Raw genomic sequence first — 16,523 nt, 5'->3', positions numbered from 1 at the left:
CTACGTCAGTTTTCATGATCTTAAGATTCTTGACCAGAAAAGAATTGTTGTTCCTATTTTTCCAACTTCTGAATGAGCCCTCAATTTAAAACGAGTTGGAATGTGCACACTTCTCTATAGAATACTGTGATGTGACTCCAATAGTAATTTTACTTGATAGATACAAATGTCTATACTTTTCATTAGTCAACTAGTATTACGTTTGAGTTTATAGCCCAAACCAGCACTGTCAAATAGAAATGTAATGTGAGCCACAAATGTAATTAAATTTTTCTAATAATGATGTTAAAATAGTAAAAAGTGGGAAATTAATCACTTCTACTTAGTGGCTATGTAGACATATATACTAGAGAGCACAGGTTTAGGGCCATAGTAGGCATTCTGAAGAGAAAACTCATTAAAATTATATAAAACACATTGAAATGTATTAAAATGTTCATAAGCAATAGCCCAAAATGATTATTGTTTCTAGTCATTACCATATTAGACAAGCTTTTTCTTCTCCCATTAGAATACAAGTCCCTGAGGAAAAGCACAATTTGTATCTTACTTATTTATAAGAAAATAAACACCATGTTTGCCTACTACTTGTCACTTAATATGCACTCAATGCTTGTGGAATAACTACTGTCATGTAAACATACAGCATACTGTCACTAAACACAAGCCATTAAAGCCCTAACATTTAAAAATTAGTAAGTAGGTGAATTTCTAGTCCTCATTCATTTCTTTCCCTGTTTCAGACTCAAATAATTTAGAGAAAAATTTCCCATCTATAAAAAGTACTTAATATGCCAGTTTTACAACTAGAACCATAATTTTATTTAAGTATAAAGTTAATGCCCCAAAATGCTGAAGGGTATGTAAAGCAGTTTCTATCATTTTCCCCATTCCCTGGAACGTACAGTGATCTGTTTTTCTTCAAAAATTACCGTAAACAATTCTATGTACTAAAAACATCTTTGTTCTGCCTTCAAAATAAGTTTATAAATTAAGTAAAGTCAGTCTTTTTACAGAGACCTTTGTGTGCCATGGCTAATGCATTCTTTGCATATTTGTTAATGTAAAAATCTGCTCTATTCTAGAGACCATGCTTAGTTTAGAATTACTACATTATCAAATTGTACAAAATAGTTTCTTAGTTTTGTTTTTTTATTCTTTTCTTTTTTGGGGGGGAGTAATTTGATTGATTATACAGGGGATTGAACCCAGGACCTCATGCATGCTAAGCATGCACTTGACCACCGAGCTATACCCTCCCCCTAGTTCTGGTACAAATGAGCTAAAGCCACCATAGAAGCATAAGAACTATTAAGACTAAAAGACACATGTATATGTGTGTGCATAAAAAAGGTCTAAACTTTCTGAATATTTTTACAACCATCTAATTTTGGGGTAAAAAAGCTGCTTCATGAAGACTTTATAAAGACTTGTATAAGATATAGTTAGTACATTCCATCAGTCAGCATTCCTGTAATTAGACAGAACTTCATATTTCAAAATAACATGAAAGCGTTTTGAAAACTTTTCTAGAGTTCTTTTCAGAATCAGTTCGAAAAAAATCAATCAAGAATACCACATATGCTTTTTCACGTCTGTTGAACTCTCCCAGATAGATCATCCACTTTTTTTTAACAGAACGAACTTCAAGTGACTTATTCCTAAAAAATCCTTATTTTCCTAGAAAGATTTAAACCTATTAAGTACATTTAAATGACAGTCTATTGTGGAGAGATTGGAAATTAGTGTATCATCTCCTTACACTACTGATAATTGGCGGGACAGTTACAAGACAAAGTGGAAATAAATACGAAGGAGGGGAACACAGTCAGGAGACCCCAGAAAGCAATCTGCTACATTTCTGAATATCACTCAAGTAACAGTCAAGTTAGAAAAGCCCCTCTGAAGCATATCTACTTAAAGTTCAGGAAAACTAATCTCTCAAAAAAGCGTAACAAAAAATGTTTAGGTTATACAAAGATATATAAGAAAAAATCAGAAGAGTTGGCCCTAAGCAACAAAATCACACCAGAAAGAATTACTCAATGAAAAATTCAACAAATTGTATTGGGAAAACTGGATATTCAAATGCAAAAATCCATATACAAAAATTAACTCAATGGACCAAGGACCTAAATGTAAGAAATAAAACAAAAAAACTTACAAGAAAATGGGAAGAGCTTCATAATTTTGGATTTGGCAATGATTTCTTGGATATGATACCAAAAGCAAAGGCAACAAAAGAAAAAATAGAAGGGAAGTTGGCCTTGAGAATGGGAGAAAATATTTGGAAATCATGTATCTGATAAGGGATTAATATCCAGAATTTATGTAGAACTCATACAACTTAACAGAAGAAAGACCCAAATAAAATATGGACGAAGGAGTTGAGCCGACATTTCTCCAAATAAATGGCCAGTAAGCACATGAGAAGATGCTCAACACCAGAAGTCATAAAAGAATTCCAAATCAAAACTGCAGTGAGATACCACTTCACACCACTAGGATGGTTATTATCAAAGAACCAGAAAAGAACAAGTGTTGGTGAGGATGTGAAATTGGATCTGTGTACACTACTAGTTGGAATATGAGATGGTGTTGTTGCTGTGGACAACAGTATGGCAGTTCTTCAAAAAATGAAACAGAATTACAATGTGATCCAATAATTCCATTTCTGGGTATATACCCCACCCAAAGTATTGAAAGCAAGGAACTGAGCAAGTATTTGTACACTCATATCACAGCAGTTGACCACCAACAGATAAATGGATCAACAAACTGTGCTGTAAATATAGAATAGAATATTATCCAGCCTTGGAAAGGAAGGAAATTCTGACACATGCTACAACAAAGATGAGTTTTGAAGACACTATCCTAAATGAAATAAGCCAGACACAAAAGTTCAAATATTTTAAGATTCCACTTATAGGAAGTATCAAAAATAGTGAAATTCATAGACAAAGGAAGTAGAACGGTGGTTGTCGGCACTGGGGGAGGGGGAAATGTGGAGGTTAATTAATGAATAGTTTCCGTTTGAGAAGATAAAGTTCTGGAGAAGTATGGCAGTGACGGTTGCACAACAATGTGAATGTACTTAATGCCACTGAACTATACACTTAAAAATGGTTAAAATGATACATTTTATATTATGTATATTTTACCACAATCAAACACCAAAAAAATTTAAAGTAACATCTCCAAACTAGTAACATTTAAAAAGTTTCATGACACAAAACGTAAGTAAAAAAAGATAAGAAATCACATATAAAAAGAGCACGTCACACATCTGAGCTTATCAACCCAGAACAACCAACATGAAAATATACTGTAGTAACATAAAAGAATTTTAAAGGAAAAAGAAACATTTTGGCTATTTAGGCAAAAATAAATCACCATCTTAACTGTCAACAATGCTTTATATCAGGAAAGAGAAGGAAAAAAAAGTTGGGGGGGGAGGGATAAACTGGGATTTCGAGATTTGCAGATACTGACCGGTATACATAAAATAGTTAAGTTTATTCTGTATAGTACAGGGAAATTTATTCGATATCTTGTAGTACCTTAAGGTGAAAAATAATATGAAAATTAATATAGGTATATTCATGTATGACTGAAGAAATGTGCTGTATGTACACTAGAAATCGACACAACATTGTAAACTGACTATACCTCAACAAAAAAAGAAAAAAGAGATTAAAAAAAATTTCTTCTGTATACCACAGGGAACTGTATTCAATATCTTGTGAGAATCTTTAATGAAAAGTACATGAAAATGAATATATGTATGCATATGCATTACTGGGACATTGTGGTGTACACGAGAAATTGACATATTGTTACTGACTGTAATTCAATAAACTAAACTAAATTAAATTAAAATTTTAAAAAAGTTGCCATGTATTTAAGATACCAAAGAAAAGAAAGCATGAGTTGGGGGGAAGGTATAGCTCAGTGGTACAGTGTGTGCTTAGCATGCCTGAGGTCCTGGGTTCAATCCCCAGTACCTCCATTAAAAACAAATAAATTAATTAAAACCTAATTACCTCCCCCCCGAAAAACCAAACATAAATAAAAAAAATTAAAATTAAAAAAACCCCACCAAGATCATAGAAATAATTCCATTTAAAAACAAACAAACAAACCTAATTACCTTCTCCCCACACACACACAAAAATAAGAAAGCATGAGTCAATAATTTTATATCCAGCAAAACTGACCTTGGGTATGAAGAGCATAAACTGTTATCAAACATACAAGGATTCAGACATTATTTCCATGATCTTCAAGAGAACTTCAAAGAATCAAAAATGACTACAGAGACTCCAACATAAGCACTGGTAGTGAACAATATATACAATGCAGAATTAAGACTGAAAGATTAAAAGAGTTTTGTAAAATCTATTTAAGATAATGTAGATACAACTTTTAAAAATCAGGTGTGAGAGGGGAGAGCAAACTAAAACCTTTAACTGTTCTCAGTAATTATACCACTGGTGGCTGTACTGTTATTCTGAGACTTACTTGTGTTATATGAGGTTAACTTAACAAGTGATTATGCAACATTTAAATTGTCATCCCACTTCCTTCAGAACTAAAGGTCATGGAGATGTAATACAAAAGAGGTTAAGTAAAAAATGCTATTGTTGCTTGAATCAGAATGAACTCCTAGGGTATTTTAAATATATATGTTAAATAAATGTATATAAAACAAGCCCAGTTAATGTATTTTTTGTATAATTCATATATTTAATATGTAAACATGTTGCTGTGCATAGTGAATATATTTTTACTGTACTATGTATTTCCTTGCTCTGTTCATTGAAGATGCCTAGAAACAAGACACACACAGTAACAATGAGTATCACTGGTGTCCAGGCTGTGGTCTTGAAATACCACTTCTTACTAAAAGAAAAAAGGATTTCTTAAAGAAATGGCCATTCTAGCATTGGAGCAGAAAATGCAGATGAGCCTGGAATATCTTGCTATAATAGATATTGAGGAAACTACCCCAAATCATAGAGGTATAGTTACTATATGGTCCAGCAAGTCTACTCGTAGGTATATAGTCAAAAGAAACCAAAATATGTATCTACACAAAAACTTATACATAAGTGATCATAGCAGCAATAGCCAAAAAATAGAAATAACACAAATGTCCATTAACTGATGAATGGATACACAAAATGTGGTATAATGGTAGTTCAACAAAAAAATAAGTGAAGTACTGATACATGCTACAACACAGATGAACCTTGAAAACATTATGTACTAAGTAAAAGAGGCCAGTCACAAAGGAACACATATTGTATGACTCCATTTTTCAGACGATGTCCAGAAGAGGCGGCGGGAAGGTGGTGGTGGTGGTGGGGTGTGTGGCAGGGAAGAATGAGGAGAGATGGCTAAAGGGTGTAGGGGTTCTTCCTGGGGTAATAAAAACTTCTAAAATTGATGCGCAATTTTGTGAACATACTAAAAAACCAGTGAACTGTACACTTTCAATGGATGAAATATATGGTATGTGAATTCTTCGTCTCAACAAGGTGGTAAATACAGAGAATCAAGTATTTATTCTGCCTTTCCTATATGAACTTGCACCACTGGGTGTCCAAACAGTAGATTAATCAGAGTATTTTACTAAAAAGTACTCCAATTAACAAATTAAGAAATGATAGAATTAAGAGTATCACAATGAATGAAAGATCTAGGCATTGAATATCAATTGCTGCTAACATCACAAAAAGACCATCAGACATTAGGTGCTTCCTGATGAAAGAATTATTACACCAACTGTAGTCTCTCCAAAGGGATCTAACGTGAGCTTGACCAAATTTCTGGATCCAACTGGCAATTGGCAGGAAATACAAGAACAAAGGAACATGATAAACTGCACCATGAGTATGCAATCAGCAAAAAACCCAGATGGATGGAAACTCTACGGGTCTAATAAAAATTAAGTAAAATAAAGGAGGAGGAAGAGGAAGAGAAGCCTGTACACTGAGAGACATAAGAGATCTATCAAACTGTTAATGGACAAGGAATGCAGAATTTTTCCCTCCCTTTGTGGAAGGAGGGAAAGGACTGACATTGGGATGGGGTACACGAAGGCACTTTTGGGGCTGTTAGCAGTTTCCTTTTTTGATTTGAGAGGTGGTTACAAAATTGTCTGCCTTAGATTAGTTCACTGAACTATATACATCTGGTGGTTTTATACATTTGTGTTTTATTTCATAACAACAATTTAAAAAAACCCACTTCATTTCATATATGCACAGTTAGCTACAGCACTAAAGGACACCAAGTAGATGAGATACAACAGGATGTGAATAGGACCCAAAGGATAAAGTTGGAGAAAGAAATGTAAAGAGTGGTGTTATCTTGGGAAGCGTAGGAACTTCAGCTGAGTCTTACAACCTGACAGATAGATTAGGGTCAACATGAAAAGTGAAGGGAAAGCACCACATGGAAAAATAGGGATGCTCAATGCATAAATGCTAAGACTGATGTCTGGCTGAAAGAGGAATCTGGGGCCTAATTCAAAAGTGGACTTCACTGGATTTTGCCCAATGAGGTAAGCATATCAAAATTGGAGAGTATTTTCATTATTAACTTGTATACTCATCTCCTCCTTAGAAATCACTGGCATCAACAGTTAGCATGCCTTATTTCATAAAACATATTAGGGTTGGACAAAAGTGAGAACTACAGCATGGAATCAGGAAAGCTGCTTTGATTTTGGAAAGTCACTAAGCAACTGCATCTGTTTCCTCAGGAGGATAATACCTCAGCTGCAGTAAGTAAAGTGCCTATTACCTAGTGGGATCTTAATACATTTTCATTCACACAATTCATAGTTGAAAAGGAATTTAGAAATCACCTAGTCTAATACTTTCAAATTTACAATCCAGAAAACATGTGTTTGGTCAGTAAATATCCTTTTGAACAGAAAAGACACAGAATATATCCATTTTTGCAGAAAGTTTTACTGGCCAGCACTGCAGTATTTCCCGGCAGTATTAATGGATTTCAAACATGAGACTATTCTTGGACTAATTGCTTTATTAAATTAAAAGGCAGAAGTAGAAGTGAGCTATAATATACACAACCACTCAGATTTCAAAGACATTTTACTTTGGCAGGTAAAGGAATGAAATACATGTTGATTTAACTCCCATCAAACATGATCATTGCACAGTCATCCTTCAGTAGCCACAGGGGAATTGGTTCCAGGACCCCTGCATGGGTACCTAAATCCGCGGATGCTCAAGTCTCTTACATAAAATGGCATAGTATTGATGCATAGACTATGCATATCCTTCCGGATACTTTAAATCATCTCTAGATTACTTATAACAATTAATACAATGCAGAAGCTATGTAAATAGTTGCTGGCATGAGGTAAATTCAAATTTTGCTTTTTGAAACTGTCCAACATTTTTCCAAATACTTTTTGATCTGTGGTTGGTTAAATTCACAGATGCAGAATCCACAGATACAGAGGGCTGACTGTATAGCAATGGATTACGAGACACACAGGAGAAAAAGCAAAATAAAAACCAATAGTCTTCAACTTTAGCATGCATTAGTATCACTTGAGATGCTTGTTAAGGTAGAGAATCTCAGGTTCCACCACAATATTCTGATTACATAGCCCACTAAAGCATATCTTACATGAGCATCCTGGTAATTCTCATGCAAGAAGTTGGTGAATCTTCTTGGCACATCACAAAAGCTTTAGACATACTCCTTCCAGTGATAAATTTCAGGGCTATGAAGAGATGCCTAGTAAGAGATACTTGAGGTAGAAATAGTGATAACTGCATGAGTAATAGAGTATAGATGCGGGTACAATTTTTGCTTTTATCACTCTGCTGCTGTGTGACTTCAGACAAAGTATTTAACCTTTATGATTCTTTTCTTCCTTATCTGCAGTAAGAAAGAGGATATCAGCCTTAAATGTTCAGGAACCACATACCAAAATAAACCTAAGGTGGAAAAACAACAACAACAACAAAAAACCAACCAAGAAACTCTTCCCATGAAATCAGTAACATCTCCAGAGAAATACAAAGGTAATGAAACAAAGCAAAATTAAAGGCTGGTAGACTTGCTTAACAAAACATTTATGTCAAAAAACACCATAAACAAAATTAGAAGACAAACTATTAAAATATTTACTAATATAATTTTAAAAAGCCATAACAAACTCAAATAAGAGGCCAAGAAACACATTAGCACTTCACAGAAAAGCAACATTTCTTAACTAAATTTAAACTTTAAATTTTAGGACTACCAAAAAAGTTTCCTTAAAGCCCTCAATTAGAAAAAGATCACAAATGTGTCCTTTGATCTTAAGGTCCTTGAGAATAAGCAATTTCTTACTAAAACAGATAAAATTCACCAAACATTCAAAATTAATCTAATGACAATGACATAGCTTTAGTCTCCTTAACTCTTTAGGTTAACCCATGGTTTTCTCAAGCTCAGCACTACTGACATTTTGTACCAGGTAACTTTTTGTTTTGGGGGGCTATTCTGTGCATTGTAGCATGTTTAGCAGCATCCCTGGCTTCTAAATCCCCTTCCCTTAGTTGTGACAACCAAAAATGTCTCTAAACATTGTTAAATGTCCCTTGGTGGGCTAAACTGCCCCTGGTTGAGATCCACTGAGTCAATCTATATTATCCATTTCTGGTGCCATCTTAAAAATTACTTCCCCAGAAATAGCCACATCTAACCAGTCCAATTCTGCATGTTCTCATTGCTGCTGTGTGCTGGATCTAAGAACTAACTGTTTAAAAGAACAAACAAAACCCTTTATCTGTGCTAAAAACAAAAAAGATAAATACATATACACTTGCACAAGCAAAAAGTATTTCTGACAGGGCACACAAAAACTGTTAAGAGCAAATGCTGCAGGGCAGGGGGCTTAAGATACTCGGATGGAAGGTTTATTATAGCCTTTTTTCTGTTTTCATTTACGATAACGCCTGTTAGTTTTCAATCATACTTTAAATGTGTCTATGTGGGGAGGATGTATATAGAGAAAAATGTGTAAGAACTCATTTAATAGACCTGTGAGCAACAAAATTTGATCCATTCTATTGACAAACCACTGCTGAATATCTATTCTATGTTAAGGTACTGGCGAGTAAAGCCAAAAAAGAAAGGAGACAAAACTCCCCCGCCCTTACACTGCTTACCTTCTAGTTTCAATATGTGGGGGAGGGGGGAGGATTTTTACATTTAACTTTCTCTAGATTCCTATGTTTGAAAGAAATTTAGGGCTTTCACAATAAAAATTTAAACAAAATCCTTAGCTAAACAATCCTCCTAAAACATTGGTTTTCTTTCACAAATGGCAATTGTTTATGGCAACTGTTTATGAGCAATCTGAGTATAAACAAGCAACAGTTAGTGCAAACTGGATAAAATCTACTATTAACAAATCTTGAATAAATTCCTATGCCAAGACTATTACTAAAAATTATAATGGGTGAATGCTATATATCGGACAAAGAACAGAGACTGTGAGCACTTCTTTAGAAAGATAAAAGAATGCCTTTCCTTTAAATTATTTAAGTCTTTACAGGGGAAGAAAGGAATGAGAAAAGAACATCTTTAAAGTTTCAAATGATATCTACTTGTCAAGAGCCCAGTCAACTGAGAAAGATTACTAAGACTGCAAGCAAAAAGTGGTAATCAAAGTTTAGCACAAGAAAATACAAGTTCCTTTATGTGTATCAGCTGACTAATCTAACTTAGATGTATTAAGTGACAGTCAGATATGACAGATTCTTAGAAGTCATCATAATCATTCCTTAAAATCATTAGTTCTGAATACTGCCCTTAACTAACCATGGTCTCTTGAGACCTTAAAACTACAACACTTTTAAATTTGGCGTATTATATTGTTTCAGTTGCTGCAGCTCAACTAAGAGGCAATGGGACTAACGAGAAGTAAAGAGAAGATTAAAATGACCAAATGAACTGGGAGATGCCATGAGAACAGACCATAACTAACAAAAATACTAAGAGTGGTCTTTACAACCTCATTTTAAGAGAACGCATAGACTTGGAATTAATGCAATAAACAAATGCATCGTAAATTTGACAAAGCAAACTGATGAACAGTTTCCAGGAAAAGCTGGGTCAACACCTACTGTAAGACTAGCACTAGAGGATGTTCTCCCACAGTACATACTTTGAAGGCACTGCTGGTTCCAGGACTGTTTTATACTTTTACTAGATTTATCTTGAGCTTGATCCAGCAAGGCCATTCTTCAATTACTAATCTCAGTTACACAAACCTTACTGCATCCAATGAGCAAAGGATAGATTTATCTAACTAGGTTACATATAAAAGTCATTTCTGCTGATAACAATCCAACCTTCTAAAAGAGAAAGTGACAACAGAACTAAACAATAAAAAACAGTTCTGCTGACACTAATTTTATTCTTAAATACAACAGCAACTTGACTTTTAGGGAATTTTCTACTTTTAAATTTGTCAATGTGGGAAAATAAAACAAAGCCTCATAAATATTTTTAAATATTTTAATATAATGAACACACATTTATTATAAAACTAGGTATATTTTGTCACTAGCATCTTAAAATTTAAGTTTGTTATGGTTTAATTTACTGAATGGTGTTCAATTTACTGTGTGTTGAAGACGCATGCTTTTTTAAGTTTACTATGACATTCCATTATAACCCTCTAAGAAAATTTTCCCCAATGATATGGGGGAGTATGAATTTGAAAGTGACTCACATTCAATTTGAGACCAGCCCCCCTCACCCTAAAAGAACAGGGGAAAAAAAGATAAAAGAGTGAGGCTGTGCAATTGATGTAAGTGCACCAACACAAATACTAAAATCAATTTTGATATAATAGCAAAGGTAGAAAAGACAATGTTTAGATTCGAAGGGTGTAATTTACTTCTCAAAATAGAAATTAACAGCCAATTTCAATTATCCTGCTAATAATAACTCAATGCAAAATGTTGACACTTACTTTCACACACATATAAGATAATAAGTAGGGTAATGAAAGTGAGTACTCTTTCTTATTAAATGATGGCATTTAAGTAAAACAATTAAGAGTTAAGAGAATTCAAGTGACCGGGCTTTCATCAGTCAATTTAAAGTTAAAGCTGTGAATCTCGGCTATAAGTAAAATATTTAAAGCACACCAACAAGGCCATAGAGACAAACAAATTATGAAACAGAGAAGGTTCAAAGAGAAATGTAGTCTTGTGGTGAGATCATTACTGAAGTAGAAAAGTAAGCAAAGGGGACATCTGCAGCCATATAACGAATTTCCAGAACTATTCTGATTTGTGATTCCTACCAGCATTCTCCAAAGCTTACTTAAGGAAAGTCGTATTTATATCAGTATTCATTAGTTCACTACTGCCTTAGGAGACAATTTAAATAAAAATATAACTTTCTCAATCTGTTATTTCATAACACTATCACTGACCTAAGTTCTGTGCACAAGAAATAACTAGGAAAATGGAAACAGAGTAAGACTCACGCAAATTTAAAAGATGAAGAGTAGAAGCAAAGGAGACTGCAAGAGACCAAAACGTATACAAAAATACATACTGTTTAAGATAAACCTACATGCCAATCTGATAAACCAAATCAGACTTATGATCAGAAAAGATTAAAACAGGATTCAATCTAAACTATGAAGCTTTTCCTTCCAACTCAAAAAAAAAGGACCTTTTCAGACTTTTCTTAAAAGGTTCTAATGACAATCCACAAATTGCAGTCTTCTATGGTCCACTTTTCCACAGGCCTCTCAGAATAGCAATCTAAAAATAGCTGTGAGCAAAAAACATGGTGAGAAATAAGGCACAGTTAATATTTCTAAATAATATACTATTTTCTTTGTCAACAGGTGCCACACATGAAAGTGACGTCTTTCATAACTAAAAAAAAAAAATTTCAACTAAACAACACGACTCCACTTGTCAAGATTTAGATTATGTTTCAAGTCAGTATTGGAAGGTAAGATTTACTTCAAACTCATTATACATACACACACACCTCTGATGTATATCTGAAGCAAGACTTGCCACTGCATCACCAAAAATTTAAGTAGACAACTAATGCTAAAGTGCAATAAATAAGAACATCTGACAACTTAAATTGCATTAGCAAATGAAATATTTCTGCTAAACATTTAACTCTTTCAAAAGGGTCATTCCAAAAGAATGTTACAATTAAACAAAGCCCAATTCACAGTATTCGAAACAATATAAACCCAATACAATTAAGATGTACAAAAGAATGACTGGGCTTTCCCACATGTCATTGTACAATACTACCTGCAATTATTCAAATGTTGAGTATAAAATTTAAATGAATACCAATGTAATAAATAACTCTGAGTAAAGAAACGTTTCTGATTTATCTTTCAGTTCAAAAGTCGTGGCAGAGCCTGACACCTGGTAGCTTCTTATCATAAATTAAAAACTCAACAACCAACCAAACAGAAACCCCGCATTTGAAGCAAAACGTTTATCACGCGATTCACCTTCAGTGTTAACTTAGAACACTAAACACAACAGTTAAACCCATGACCAACTTTTTTTTCTGCGTATCGATTTTTCCTTAAAATTTGACTGTAGTAAAAACACAATAAAATAGTACTTACTTGTCTATTGAATTTGGTGAATGAATGGTGCATATAAAACCTGTGCATATAAACAATCGCAGTGTTTATTGTAAGTTGAGAGCTGGAAGGTAACGTTTAGGAAACATCTGCGAAAAACAAGATCTCATTTCCAAAACAATTTTGAAGGAAGATTCCCGATCTGCGGTTCTTTCCCAACGCCTCCCGTTCACTCAAAACCAATCCCCAAACTGTAATAACAAATCAAACAATCATTCCGGTAGGATGGTGGGGTGGCGGCTGGAGGATAGAAAAGGCTCCACAGCGAACCAACAGTAGTCATAATAATAACAACAACTGAGCATGTCACTCCAATATCGCTACTAAGCGACCCCGGGAAGGATTTATCAAATGGCTACGACTGACTAAACCCAAAATCAAACAGTTGAAACACGCGCGCGCACCCACACAAAACCATGCCAAGAACATAAAAGACCTCTGGTTCGCTCCCAAGGTACGAGCATCGCCATCAAACCGGCGAGGAGAGCAGGTTGGGCTGCAGAGAACCCTTAACACCTTTCAGTATTCCTAGTCCTTCTCGCTCTCAACCCCTTTTCGGACAAGAGGTCGAAGCAGCCGCCTCTTTTCTGCGATAATCCGTAAAATTCCTCGCTCGTCTGGGCGGCACTCCCATCCCCCGCCGCCAGCACGCGAGGCCCCAAACAGATTACACAACGCAGTCTCCCAGCCCGCATTCCCGGACTCCCCTCCTCCTCCCTTCTTCTGCCGGCCGCTCGCGGCCTCCCGAACCCGAGCCTGCCTTCTCTCACGGCACGGCCAAGGCCCAGCAGAGGCCGAGGCGGCGGCGCCATGTTCGCGGCGCACCAGGCCCGGGGACCGGGCGAGTGGTGAAGGGGCCAGGGCGTGAGCGGCGGAGGGCCAAGAATAGGAAAGGATACACATTGAGACGCTGTCCCATTTCCTGGATGAGGTTGGCCGCTTGCTGGCGGTACGAGAGCTCTTTATCCGCCTCCACTCCGCAGCGGCGGCTCGGCGTGTTCTCCAGCTGTTCCCGAGTAAAGAACCAGCGAGAAGAAGCTCCACGGCCCGACGCCATGACACTTCCTCCTCCGCCCGCTCCCTCACCCACCCCCCTCCCCTCCTGGCTCGCGGACTCCCCGCCAAGGCCGCGCGACCCCGCCCCACTGCGCTCGCCGTAGACCACGCACCGCCCCTTTTCACCGCCGCCGCCGCCCATGCGCGTGCGCAGGGGCCGCCCTACCGGCTCACCCTAGCCTTTTGCTTTCTTTTTCCTGCCCCCGGCCTCGCTCTCGCGCACGGGACCACAATGCTCCGCGCAGCTTGTCATTTGGAGGCGCCCGAAGGTGGGGGTCGGCTGGAAGGAAAAGGTCGGCGCGGTGCATGCCGGGCTTAGGGTTGGCTGGACGAAGGGGCGGGCAGCAGAGGAGGCTAGAGGTTGGTCTTGGGTCGGGCGGTGAGGGAGGGCTGCGGGCGGCTGCGCCGTGGGGCCTGGGTGTGGACTCTGAAATCCCGGCTGCTGTTTGGGCCGGGTGTCTGGCGGCGCTTTAAAAAAGAGAAGAACCTTTCTCTGTCGCAGTCGCGTGTCACCACGTCCATTTTCCTCTAACGTCGGACTGCGCAGTCTCGTAGGCTTGACTCCGGCGTCCCGGACGGAAAGCTTCCGCCCAACCGGCGGCTCTGGGAAGGACCTCTCTAGGGAAACGCGGAAGAAATGACGCTCCACATTTGTGCCGCACTTCAGTGCTTCCCCCTCCCCCATCATCTTGGTTGAATCCCACAGCTACTCAGGCCGTGGGTTTATTTTTTAAAACTCGCTTGCCAAAGGTTGTCCGCTGAGCAAACCAGAGGAGCCGAATTTATAAACTAGGTTTCGAGTCTATGGTTAGTGTTTTTGTAAGCCACACTGTGATTTAAGAGAGGATTAGATAGAAGCAGTAAGTATAAAAGGAACCGAATAAAAATTTTAATTTTAGTATTTAATACAGTAACACTGCACATATCTGTTCATCAGCCCTTTCTCCAGAAGTTTCCGCAGAGCTCCACTCGGAGTCCGCTGGTCTCTGAGCCGACGCTTATTGTGTGTGCATAAATTTCCTAAGTTTTAAATTTTAGCTATTTGCCATAGGTCACAGAGTACAGGCAGATACACTCCTAAAAGGCAACTGATATACTTTTCACTGAATTCCTGATTAAATCTCCAGGCTTTCGTCATCACTTGGGGGCGCCTATGCTCAGTGTACTAATACACTTCGGCTCTTCCTGCATCTATTAAGCTACAGTTTTGAGCTCTTGATTTGGTTTCAGTAAGCAACTATCATGATCCATCGTCTAAAAAAATTCATTTCTTACCTTCCTTGCTTGCTTCGAATGTTAGGCTACTTAGAAGTTCCAGGATAGATTGACTTAAAGCAACATTTTAAAAAGTCTACCTCCAACACTTACTCATGATAAAAACTCTAAACAAACTAGGAAAGGGGGGAACTTCCTCAACTTGATAAAGAACATTTGTAAAATCATACTTAATGGTGAGAAACTGGAAGCTTCTTCAGGAGAGAATGTCCCCTCTCACCACTCCTTTCAACATTGTACTGGAAGTCCTAGCTAATATAATAAAAGGAAATGAAAGGTAAACAGATTGGAAAGGAAGAAATAAAACTGAGTTGGTTCACAGATGTCATAATTGTTCATGAAGGAAATCTCAGAGTATTGAAAAAACTGGAATGAATAAATGATTATAGCAAGATTATAATGTAAGAGTCAGTTGCTTTCCTGCATATCAGCAATGCAAAATTGAAATTTGAAATTAAAAACATAATACCATGTACCAAGAGTAATACTTAGGTATGAAACTAAAATATGTACAGGAGGTGTCTATAACTATAAATACAGATATATAAAACTACAAAACGCTGATTAAGGAAATCAAAGTAGGTATATGTGGAAGAGTATTCTAGGTTCATGGATTGGAAAACTTATTATTAGATATCAATTCTTTCCAACTTTATCTATAGATTCAGTGCAATCTCAATGAAAAATTTAGCAGACTGTTTTGTTGATATCTACAAATCAATTCTAAAGTTTTTATGGAAAGGCAAAAGACCCAAAATAGCCAGCCCAGTACCAAAGAAGTTGGACTGATGCTACCCGACCTCAAAGCTACAGTAAAAAAAGACAGCATGTATTGGCAAAAGAATAGATACGTAAATCAGTGAAACAGAATAGACAGCCCAGAAATAGATCCACAGAAATCTAGTCAACTGATCTTTGGGAAAGGAGCAAAGGCAATACAGTTGAGAAAGGATAGTCCTTTTTCAACTAATACTGCTAGAACAATTGGGCATTCATATGGGAAAAAAAGAAATGAGACACAGACCTCACACTTGTCACAAAAATTAACTCTAAGTGGGTCATATGCCTATATCTAAAATGTAAGACTTTAAAACTTCTAGAAGATAACAGGAAAAAAATATAGGTGACTCTGTGTTTGGCAGTGAGTTTTTAGATACAACACCAAAAGATCATCCATGAAAGAAAAAATTAAGTTGGACTTTATTAAAGTGAAAGATGTCTCCCCTATGAAAGACACTGTTAAGAGAGTGAAAATACAAGAAGACATCTTTGCAAACATATATCTGATAAAGGACTTGTATTCCAAATATGCAAAGAACTGTTAAAACTCAACAATAAGAAAACAAAGAATGCAGTATAAAAATGGGCACCAGATCTGAACAGACACTTCGCAAAGATGTGTAGGTGGGAAATAAGCATGTGAAAAGGTGCTCAACATCATATGTTATAGAGTATTCTCAGTAGTAGTTTATAGTTGTGAAAGACTGAAGGCATGACTGTCCATGAATTG

The 16,523-nt window shown here is 36.8% G+C and overlaps 1 protein-coding gene across 6 annotated transcripts in view; it reads right to left on the bottom strand.

Moving 5' to 3' along the window:
• Positions 1–13,917, bottom strand: part of CCNT2 (cyclin T2) — a 38,350-nt gene extending 24,433 nt beyond the window's left edge. For 2 of the 6 annotated variants that reach the window (XM_074363546.1, XM_074363547.1), the window contains exons 1-2: positions 13,582–13,917; positions 12,665–12,746 (exon numbers count right to left, since the gene is read on the bottom strand). In XM_074363546.1, coding sequence (XP_074219647.1) covers positions 12,665–12,746; positions 13,582–13,880 — 381 coding nt within the window. In that variant the 5' untranslated portion in view covers positions 13,881–13,917. Of the gene's footprint in view, positions 1–12,664; positions 12,747–13,581 lie in introns of those variants that run through there. The other 4 variants (XM_010973229.3, XM_010973230.3, XM_074363545.1 and 1 more) reach the window with 3 other exon arrangements.
• Positions 13,918–16,523: the final 2,606 nt, after the last annotated feature.

This window comes from Camelus bactrianus, chromosome 5 (genome assembly GCF_048773025.1).
Source record: "Camelus bactrianus isolate YW-2024 breed Bactrian camel chromosome 5, ASM4877302v1, whole genome shotgun sequence".
NCBI classification, from domain to species: Eukaryota; Metazoa; Chordata; class Mammalia; order Artiodactyla; family Camelidae; genus Camelus; species Camelus bactrianus.
This window is presented reverse-complemented; position numbering and strand designations above follow the sequence as displayed.